At 44.4% G+C, this 11,371-nt stretch overlaps 1 protein-coding gene across 2 annotated transcripts in view; it reads left to right on the top strand.

Annotated features, from left to right (window-relative positions):
- Positions 1 to 590: 590 nt before the first annotated feature.
- The window catches only part of EPHX2 (epoxide hydrolase 2), a 71,026-nt gene continuing 60,245 nt past the window's right edge, over positions 591 to 11,371 (top strand). Inside the window, exon 1 of one of the 2 annotated variants that reach the window (XM_045773966.2) lies at positions 591 to 791. In XM_045773966.2, coding sequence (XP_045629922.2) covers positions 694 to 791 — 98 coding nt within the window. In that variant the 5' untranslated portion in view covers positions 591 to 693. The remainder of the gene's footprint in view (positions 792 to 11,371) is intronic. The other variant, XM_045773965.2, reaches the window with a different exon arrangement.

Here is an 11,371-nt window from a genome sequence, read left to right as displayed (position 1 = left end):
TCCAGAAACAAAGGAGTCAATAGTGTGCAATCTGTGATTTAAAACAAAGCCGATCATTTTTAGGCAGCATTAGTACAAGGAGAATGTACAAAGTGGTAATAAGTACTCCAATTTTACTTCTAAGCCTCATTCCAACAAAAGATTGGAAGAGATGTATTCTGAGTTGGCACAGGGTATCTGGAGCATACTTTATTCTTGAAACACATTTTGCCTTGACGCATAAGGGTGTGACACGGAGAGCGTGGTCAGGGTAGTGAGGGATCTGTTAACTATATGCACCCAAACGAGGGGCAACAAAGCTCTTAGTTTAGTGGCTATCCCATCCCAAAGGAACATCGAAGAATCCAAATATTGAATGATGCTTTTGGCCACACACACACAAGGCCCCTGGCTCCTTCTCAGACTTCCCTTCTCTGAGGCCTGCCCCCGGACCAGTGAAAGTCTCACAAATTCGTGTGTAGCGCTCAACCATCCGGGGACTCTAGCCCGGGGACTCGATCTCGGAGGCGGTGGAGCTAGAGCTCGGGTTTACCGGGTGGGTCGCCCCGCCTGGCGGCACAGGGCAAGGGGCGGGGCGGGGGCGGGGGCGGGGCCCGGGAGGACCAGTGTGCGGGGAGGCCGGGCGGCCAGCCGCTCCAATCCAGCTCCGGGCCTCCGTGCAGCTCCGGGAGCTTTGTGCCTCGGTGGGCCGCCATGGCGCTGCGTGCGGCCGTGTTCGACCTGGACGGGGTCCTGGCGGTGCCCTCGGTGGCCGGCGCGTTGGACCGCACCGAGGAGTTGGCGCTGCCCAGGTAAGGGGGCCGGCGCCGGGCCGGAGCGGGAGAGTCGGCGCGGCAGGGGGCTGGCCCCCCGCCGAGAACTGCCTCTGGGCACTTCCAGCCCTGGTTTCACATTGCTGTAGGGCGAGAGCCCTGCAAAGGTTGAAACAATTACCCGGCGCTAAAAATACCCGTGTACGCCACTAGACCTATTGTCTTTCTAAATGCTAAGTAATTAAATCTCTCTCAAGACTCCAAAATTGCCCTTTATATTGGATTCTTCGCCTAAAGTGAGAGGAATTGCTCGCGGCGCGAACTGCTGCCCCCTAATTCTGCGTAATGGAATGGGTCTCAAAGCCGCGCTGAAGTTGAGAAAAAGTGCGTTGCGGGTTTACTTACCATCATAGCAAACTAGAGAAACAGCTCCAAAGCCTAATCAATGAACTAGGAAGCGTCACCAGTAAACCAGGAAACAGGACGTTCAGAACGAGATTTCAGATCAGAAAAAACCTGTTAATGATAATTGAAAAAAACGAACCCACCAGAATGTAAAAAAAAAAAACAGTTTATACAACATGGTTTCAATTATGGGGGGAAAAAGCTACATGTAGAAAAATGTATGGAAGAAATATCCCAAAATAGTTTGGGATTATTAATCCCAGATGGGATTATGAATGATTTTCTTCATTTTTCTTTTTTGCATTTTCCTTTTATCTGCTTATGAACATATGTTTCTCCTATAGTCAGAAGGAAGGAAAGCATATTTGTTTATAAAGTTAAGAAGGGGGCGCCCCGGGGTCTCAGATGGTTAAGCGTCTGCCTTCCATTGGCTCAGGTCCTGGGATCAAGCCCCGAGTGAAGCTCCCTGCTCAGCCCGGAGTCTGCTTCTCCCTCTGCCTCTGCCCCTCCCCCCACTTGTGCGCTCTCAATCTCTCCCTCTTTCTCTCTCTAACAAATAAATTTAAAAAATCTTTAAAAAAATTAAGAAGGACAGATCATCCTAGCAACACCCAAAGAAGACTAAATTCTAAACTACTGGCAAGAATAAGGAGCAGGGTGGAAGCTTTGAGAGTTGTGTCCCGTTTTGTTTCAAGGCAAATTAATGCTCAGACATTGTGTTTCTTTTGGCAGCAATTTCTTTAACCCAGGTTCACTGTGGGTATTTCACAAGCCAGTAACATACAGGATAATGCCCCTTCATACACCAGTGTACAACATTCTCCCCAGCAGTGATAGATTAATCCCATTATTGTTCCAGTCAAGGGAATATGAAAGAAATAAAACCCAAATTTATTTGAGGTGTACTTTCACTTTTTTTTTAAAGATTTTATTTATTTATTTGTTTGTTTGTTTGAAAAAGAGTAAGAGAGAGCACGACCTGGGGGCGGGGAGGGGCAGTGGGACAGGGAGAAGCAGACTCCCCGCTGAGCAGGGAACCTGACTGGGGTTGGATCCCAGGACCCTGAGATCATGACCTGAGCTGAAGGGAGATGCTTGACCAGCTGAGCCACCCAGGTACTCCTAAAGTGTACTTTTATTTGGGGGAGGTGGCTTAACCAATTGAGAGCTGCCCTCCAGCTTGTTGTTGCAAAAGCAAGAGTCCCGCATTGCCAGAGTATGTTGCTAGGGAACGATGGCGCCAGCCTTGGTGGGCAAGAGGAGTTCATTCCCCAGCTGGTGGCTGCTCCGGGAAGAGTCGAGTCGCCTTCACGGAAGTAAAAGCTCATTGCCCCAAGGGCTTCAGAGAGCTGTTTTAATGGGCCAAGTCCCCTGACCCATTGGATAGTCCTCTCAAACTCTCGGTATTGCTTCTTCATGTTTTTGCTGATAGACACCCAGCGAGGCCCTAGGCAATTGAGCTACTGAATATCAAGGGCAAAGGGACAAATGAGCGGATGTTGATATGCTGTTAGAGCTTACCTCACTCTTCCAGCAAAACAACTTCTAACAACTTCACTTTTTTTGCCTTTATCAAGAACAAGTGGATTTGAAATCATATCAAACCAATACAAAACGTGCCCCCATTCTAGAATTCTTGTGATACCAAAGGCCAAGAGGCTTTCCAAAAAGCTATTATACTGTATATTATAAAAGACTGGTGTCTGCAAGCAGGCCAAGCCAAAAGGGGTCATAGAATCTAGAGCCACCCGTAACTTTTACAGATATGGAAACTGAAGTTTAGCGGGGATTAACTTGAAGGCATAGTAGTTAGTCATGGGGAGCTATGAAACCAGCTTTTTTGACTCCCAGTTTAGATTCTTTCCTCTCTGGTTCATCAAGACTTCTCACCTCCCTTGGCTATTGTTCTAGGAAAAATATCAATCTTTAGGGGGTGAGTAAATACATCAGTAAGTATATCAGTAGTAAATTGATATCAATATGTCAACACCAATAGTAAGTGTATCAATAATTATTTATTATCATAAAACTCAAATAAGGTGCCTACAAAGTCCACAGTCAGAATAATCACATCCCAGGTAATCAGGATTTCAGAGAAGTATTGAAAATGGAGGCCCACCCTCAATCCAGGCTTGTCCAATTCAGATCATTTGCAGAAGGGAGAAGCTGAGGAACGACCAGTGAGCTTTTCTAGAATCCCTTTTAACCATAGTGTTGTTTTACTTCCTTTTGACTCATAAATTTGATTTTTTTTGAGGACATAAAAAGAGCTTACTCTCATAAGCTGTGAGGTATATTTGTGCCTGTGACCTCATCAATGTGAGGGTGAACATGACTTATAAGAATAAAAGTCACAAGTATACACGTTTTGCAAATGTGGGGTAATTAAAAGAGCACTGGTCTCTGAGTCAGACCCAGATTAAAAATCTCAGTTCTAACACTGACTGCTGGGTAACCTTGCTTAATCTCTTTCAGTCTTAGCCAACTCATCTAAAACCTTAATCTTAGCTTTAAAATAGGAAAATGCCTTTCCCTAGACATTTTTGTGAGGGTTAAATTAGGTAACACGTAAGGTGGATGGGCAGCTGTGTTCCAGCATATTTCTTTCTTTATAAAAGTCTCGTGCATATGCAAAGTGATGCATCGGGCACTGTTTATCTAGTGTTGCACAGACTCACACCTCCAGGGCCATGGTTAGGATTGTTCCCAGCAGCTGTAAAACGAGTCATAGCAAAGCTAGCTGTTACCAGGAGGTCAGAGCCCAAGACCTTGACCTTGTTAGCCTATGGAGTCTGTGGACCACCCTGAAGGCGTTGGTTCAGAAGGTAAGCCTGGAGGGCCTGCCTTGCCTGGTGCATTTTTCACCATGCTTGGCATCTGGTATGTGAAGTCAGGTATCCACAGATAGCCAGAGTTCAAGATGAAGGCAGTGACATAAAAGGACCAAAGTTCTTAGGTGGCTCCAGGGAGGGAGAGATGAGGTCTGAGTGGGAGAACCAGAAAAGCTTTCATGGAGGCAGAGCCTGAGAAGCTTGCTAAGAGATTGGTAGAAAGAGATGTGAAGGGAGAACATTCCAGGTGAAGGGAGCAGCATGAGCCAAGGGTGGGGGGTGGAAAGCATGGAGCGTGCACTAGAACATTGAATATTCCAGTGTGGGCACAGAGGAGGGGAGTTGTGAGAGAGAAGTCGGGGGGAGTTGGTTGGGCCTGTGCTGTAGGGCGACATGAAGGTGAAGAACCTGCCCGAGGACCTGATGGAGGACCTGATGTGGAGACCAGCACCTCATGGGGGCCTGGGCAGCCATCGTGATCTCCAGACGTGGAGAGACTGTTGAGTTCCCTGGCATGGAACAGGAAGATGGAGCTTCTTCCGGCCCCGTACCATGGAAGGAGGGAAGGGGAAACTCCACTCTCTCGGCGGTGGCCATCCAGCCCGGAGTCCTCTGAGGGTTAGGGTGCTGGAGATGGGAGTCACCTTACGACTGAGGCTGACATGATCTAGAGGAGCTGGGATGGTTCCCTGAGGTCTGGATCTGACGTGTAGACGGCTGTAGCCACACTGTGGAGGGTCTGCCCAGGGCCACTGGACCCCAAACAACAGAGATAGGCAGAACATCAGTTGTATCAAAACTGTGGTTCTAGAACCTCAGGTGCTTGTCCTATGCAATGCTCAGTAAATGTTTTTTTTAGCAAGACAAACAAGTGGTCAGCAAATACAGAAAAGGGTAGCCGAGAATCAGGACTTGTTATCCATATCCTGTGTACTATTTCACAAAGTATTTACTGACTGCTTCCAGGAGCTCCTGGGGCAGTTCCCAGATTTGTAGTGGCTTTTTGCCTCTTATTTACCAGCTCTGGGATTTTATGTCATCTCTGAAGCCATCTTTTTTTTTTTTAACACATGGTTTTTAATTCCACAACTAATACACTAATACATTCTTACGATGAAAATATTCAAACTAATAGAACAATGTGGAACGGGAATGTCAGTCCCTCTTTACCCTTCCTTGTTCCTCTCCCCACCCCACATGAATCATGGTTGATACATAGTTCATTTATTCCAAAACCAAGGGGTATGTTTTGGTTTTTTCCACCCATAATTCTTTATAGCAAAACCTGACCTGACTTCATTTGACCACAAAATCTGACTTGACCTCGTTTGGGTAGTAAACGTGATCTGAACAAGCGTGGGGCTATTTATCATCTTTGTCCCACTGCTGTGAGTAGTCACCATTTCCCAACAGAAATACGAATGAGTCTGTTTAAGAGGGCTGCCCCAGACCCCCCTAGAGGTGTAGCCCCCCGTTTCACCTTTACCTTTACGGTCTGGACAAGCCTGACTTTTGAAACTCATCTGGTTCTGAGGCCTCAGATAAGGGATTGTCAGTGTGTCCCTTGCTTGTATGAATTCGCCGGCAAGTTTATGCGCAGTTTGGTAGGTAGGTTGCTTGGAAGATAGATAGGTTTCAAAAAAACCCATTGGATCAGAGTACACATGCTGTTCTAGGTCTTACTTTTTTCTTTTACTTAATTTACTTAATTTTAATTATTTTACTTCACTTAACAAGTGGACATCTTCCTGGGATCGTTTATGTATCTACCTTTCCTTTTTTAACCAATCTGCGGTATTCCACAACTTGGTAGTGCCTGGTTTTGTACTGGGTTGTGCGTCACTTTCTTCTTGATTTCTTGGAACTGTTGATTCTTACCATCATGTTTTGTGTTTTCTACTTACCATCTCTTCCGCTATTCCTTCTTTTATTCCTCTTCTTTTTTAAAAAAAGATTTTATTTATTTATTTAGGTGGAGGGCAAGACCAGGGAGGAGGGGCAGAGGGAGAGGGAGAAACAGGCTCCCCGCTGAGCAGGGAGCCCGACGTGGGACTCGATCCCGGGACCCGGGATCATGACCTGAGCTGAAGGCAGACACCTAACCGGCTAAGCCACGCTGGTGCCCCTTTTATTCCTCTTCATCTTCCTGTCTATAGTTGTGTTGATCGAGTTTTCTTTTTCTCCAGTTTTCTCTTGGGGAAACATTTCTTGTCTTCTTATGGGTACATTTTGTTTCTAGTTTATTTACGATTACCTATGATTTTTTTAATGTGCATAGATAGTAATTTATTTTGTTAACACAACCTTTTCTGTCAGCATGTGTAATTATTGGTATCTTTATCTTTTGTGTAATGAAGAATTTGTCTGATGTTTGTTCTAGCACAGAGCTGCTGCTTTTTTTTTTTTATTTCCAAGATTTTATTTATTTGACAGAGAGAGACAGCAGGAACACAAGCGGGGGGAACTGGAGAAGGAGAAACAGGCTCCCTGCTAAGTAGACATGGGGCTCAGTCCCAGGACGCTGGGATCATGACCTGAGCCAAAAGCAGACGCTTAATGACTGAGCCACCCAGGCGTCCCTAACACAGAGCTTCTAAAGACCTTTGGGATTTCCTGAGGGAGAGGAATGCCATTGTTAGGCAGTGAGATGACTCATGGGGACACTTAAAATCTTCGTGATTGGGACTGGTCACCAGCAAGGCCAACTGAGTGATTAGAGGGTTGGGACTTAGGGCCAGGCAGGCCTCTAGGGAGGAAGCTGAGAACTGAGTTGGATCAGATAGCCAATGATTTAATGAACCATGCCCACATAATGAAACCCTAATAAACCCTAATAAAAGCTCATTGGAGCTTCCTATTTAGTGAACACTGATTTGCCTGGAGGGTGACATGCTCTGATTTCATGGGAAGAGGGCACAAGTGTTCTGCATGCCCCCTTGTCTTATGTGTATACTTTGAAATAAAACTGTAGGGGCGCCTGGCTGGCTCAGTCGGTAAAGTGTGCAACTCTTGATCTTGGGGTTGTGAGTTCAAACCCCACATTGGGTGTGGAGATTACTTAAAAGTAAAATCTTAAAAAAAAAATAAAATGAAACTGTAATCATAGGAAGTATAGCACTTTTCTGACTTCTTTGAGTTGTTCTAGTGAATTACCAGACCTGGAGGGTTGTGGGACCTTCCAAATTTGTATCCAGTGGGTCAGAAGTATGGGTGGACTGGAGACCCCCTGAGACTTGTGGCTGGTGTCTGAAGTGAGCTCATTCTGTGGAGGACTTGCCCTCAACCTGTGGGGTCTGTGCAAACTCGAGGTAGTTAGTGTCAGAACTCGACTGCAGTACACCCACCTGCTGTGGGTGGTTGGGTAGGAAACAGTATTCCGCCCTGCACTGCCATGCCCAGGTCAGCGTAGCTATCCTTGTGCTCACTCACAGCAGAACTTTCCCCAGGCAGGTAGATTACTTGCACTCCAATTTATCATGTTTCCATCACGTCTGCTTCTAGCTGCTCTGCCTTGTAGATTATTAGCTATGAATGTGTGTTTTCAACATGTGGCGAAGAATCCCTTTGGAGGACAGCAAATGAATTCTAGACCGAGTGGTAGGTTTCAAGGGTTCCATTGTGTAAAAACCACTAACGAAGATTCCAGTAGTTAATGGTGTAAGAGTAAATTTCAGATATAGTTAATATTTTGTGGAAGATTGAGGAGGTGACAACATACGTGATATATAATCTGGTTTAAAATGATTGCCAGGAAGGGAGATGGGGAATTATTGTTTAACGAGCACAGAGTTTTGCAAAGATGGGAAGATGAGCAGGGTCTGGAGATGGATGGTTGTGGTGGTGGCACAACAGTGGGAACCTACATAATGGCGCTGACCTGTGTGCTTAAATATGGTTACAACGGTCAGTTTTATATTAGGTGTATTTTAATAAAACAAAAAAGATGATTGCTGAATTTCCAATGTTATTAAAAACGGGAATCAGTCAGGCGTGCCTGGGTGGCTCAGTTGGTTAAGCGTCTGCCTTCGGCTCAGATCATGATCCCGGGGTCCTGGGATCGGACTCCCTGCTCAGCAGGAAGTCTGCTTCTCCCTCTCCCTCTCCCCCCCACCCCGCTTGTGCGCACTCTCTCTCTCTCTCCCTCAAATAAATAAAATCTTTTTAAAAATGGGAATCAGAATTTTAAATTTAAATTGTATTTAAGTATACTCATAGGGTTCTGAGTCTTCTATAGTCTCCATGCAGTAGAATATTTAAACCTGGAATGGGAGCCATGATGTAAATGGCCTCTCTCCACCACTAGCCGTGTGACTTCAGGCTAGCCAGTTAAGCTGTCTGGGTCCCATCTTTAAAAATAAAGGGATTGGATTCCCACCAACAATGTAAGAGGGAATACAAGTTGGTACAGCCACTTTGGAAAACAGTGTGGAGGTCCCTTAAAAAGTTAAAAATTGAGCTACCCTATGATCCAGCAATTGCACTACTGGGTATTTACCCCAAAGATATAGATGTAGTGAAGAGAAGGGCCATATGCACCCTAATGTTCACAGCAGCATTGTCCACAATAGCTAAATCGTGGAAGGAGCCGAGATGCCTTTCAACAGATAACTAGATTAAGAAGATGTGGTCCATATATGCAATGAATATTACTCAGCCATCAAAAAGAACGAGTTCTCAACATTTGCTGCAACATGGACGGGCCTGGAGGAGATAATGCTAAGCAAAATAAGTCAGGCAGAGAAAGGCAATTATCATACGGTTTCACTCATTTATGGAACATAAGAAGTAGGAAGATTGGTAGGAGAAGAAAGGGAAGAAGAAAGGGGGGGTAAACAGAAGGGGGAATGAACCATGAGAGACTATGGACTCTGGGAAACAAACTGAGGGCTTCAGAGGGGAGGGGGGTGGGGGAATGGGATAGGCTGGTGATGGGTATTAAGGAGGGCACATATTGCATGGTGCACTGGGTGTTATATGCAAGTAATGAATCATGGAACTTTACGTCAAAAACTAGGGATGTACCGTATGGTGACTAACATAATATAATAAAAAATTATAAAAAATAAATCAATGTTAAAAAAATAAAAATAATAAAGGGATTGGAATAATTGTATTTTAGTTGTTAATTAAGAGAGATGACTTTCTACTTATAACATTATGTTTTCTAAAGACAGCTGCAGCAGTATCTCCCATCCCATGTGCATTTTTTACCTGTGATTTTGACACTTCCCACTGAGGTGAGTGAGCTCTTCACTCCCTCTGCTGGAAGTGGGGTGGACTTTTATGACCAACGGAATATGGCAGAAGTGATGCCCTGCCCTGTGACTTTTGAGTTTAGGTTATAAATGTGTTGCAACTTTCTCTTTGCTCCCCGAATATCACTCTTAAAAGAAGCCTTCAGCCATTGGATAAGCTGTCTGACTGCCCTGAGACTTCCTTTCTGGGAGGAGTCCCCAGCTAGTGCTCATGAAAACCCCTAAATTCAACCAAGTAAATTTGAAGATCTAATAGGCTTTATTAAATGATTCACAAATCAGGCAGCATCCCACCTACTAAGTAGAGGGAGCTCCAAGGAGCTCTCCAAAATAGGTTTTCAAAGGTAAGGGGGGCAGGAAAAGGGACTTTATTAGCAAGGAATGCATTGTTTTAGACAAGGTCACCCCCCTAAGGGGAATGGAAGTGGTCTATCAGGGTCTTTCTTCATGGTGTTGGCCAGGAAGTTACAGTTTGCCCCATAAAAGATTACATGGTGGGGGCAACTGCGTTGAAACTGCTGTTAAAGTATGAAGTCTTACTGATGTGGGGCCATAACATAAGTGACTCCATTTTGAGCCTGTGGTTTTCTTTTTAATGCTGACTGACCTGGAAAGACCATATGGAGAGGCCCTGAGACTACTTGGAGAGAGACACACCTGGTCATCCCCCAGCTGCTTCAGCTCTCCCCTTCCCCCTTCCAGTTCTAGCTGCCATCTGATTGCAGACACAGGAGAGATCCCGAGCCAGAACCACCCAGCTGAGCCCTTCTCTAATGCCTGACCCACAGAAACTTTGAGAGATAATAAAATGACTGTGGTTGTTTTAAGCCACAGATGTTGGGTTGACATTTTATGTAGCAGTAATAACTAGAACACTGTCTCCTTTACAGATTAGGTTTTCTCAGAATTTCTCACTAAAATACTATATAAATAACAGTTTATTCTCTTTCTCCCCCACATCCCCCCACTAGAATGTGAGCTCCTGAAAGACAGAGTTTTGTTCAGTCCTTCCTCCACATTGCCTACAACAGTGCCTGGGACATAGAAGGCGCTCAATGAATATTTGCTAATGAATAAATGAAATGGTAGAAGGAAGGGGAGAGACCAGCTCAGCTGTCAGGAACCCCCAAGTCCACTTTCTACTCGGGGAGTTTACTGAAGTGACTTTGAACCTGCTCTGGGCCTTAGTGGGGGAAGAACAACAGTGGACTTCTTTTCCCATGTTTGGGCTCTTGTTTTCCTCCTTTCTCTCTTTTTTAAAATATGTTCCAGGCTACATCTGTCTTCCAAGATTTTCTCATTACTTTGTAGTCCAATAATTTACATTTTCTTGGTTTTCTGAACTATTGGAGTTGTTTTTCTTTTTAAATCTTTTAAGGATATCTTTTGTATAATCTCAGTGTGATTTTAGGCAGAGAGAGAAGTAGATACATGCTCAGTGTGTTGTCCTGATATGATCCCCACTCCTTTCATTTTTGCATTTTTTGATGGTATCTTAATCGTTGCGTAAAGGTGTGTGTGCTTATAACTTTATTACGTGAAGGTATGCGCCCCATGTCAATATAAAGGTGCTTAATAGAGATTGCCATTTTCTAAACTGGTATCAAGTTACACTCCTACTGGGAGGAGAAGAGAGGTCCACTTTCTCCACATGGTCTTTAGTCCTTGACATTGTCATGGTGTTTAAATGTAGGGATTCTGGTGGGTATATAGTGCCATCTCATTGTGGTTTTAAGTTGTATTCCCTGATGAATAATGATCTTGGGCTTCTTTTCATATCTTATAGGCCATTTGACAATTCTCTCGAGTGAAATTCTTGTTCAAGTTGTTTGCCCATTTTTCAGTTGGGTTGTCTTTCTCTTACTGATAATTAGTTCTTTGTATATTCTTAATACAAGTCCTTTGTCATATATATATATTGCAAGCATATCCATGTATATGGCTTACTCATTCACTTTCTCAGTGCTATTTTTGATGAACAGAAAGTCTTGATTTTAATGATAACTTATCTTTTTTGTTGTTTTATGTTAGTGCTTTTTGTGTCTTTTTTTTTCTTTAAATGGGCTTGAACCCATGACCCCAAGTTCAAGACCTAAGTTGAGATCAAGAGTTGGACACTTGGGGCGCC

The sequence above is a fragment of the Ursus americanus genome, chromosome 13 (assembly GCF_024610735.1).
Source record: "Ursus americanus isolate L20-20 chromosome 13, mUrsAme1.1.p, whole genome shotgun sequence".
Taxonomy (NCBI): Eukaryota; Metazoa; Chordata; class Mammalia; order Carnivora; family Ursidae; genus Ursus; species Ursus americanus.
Note: the sequence above shows the minus strand (reverse complement) of the source record. Positions and strands in the feature narration are given on the sequence as shown.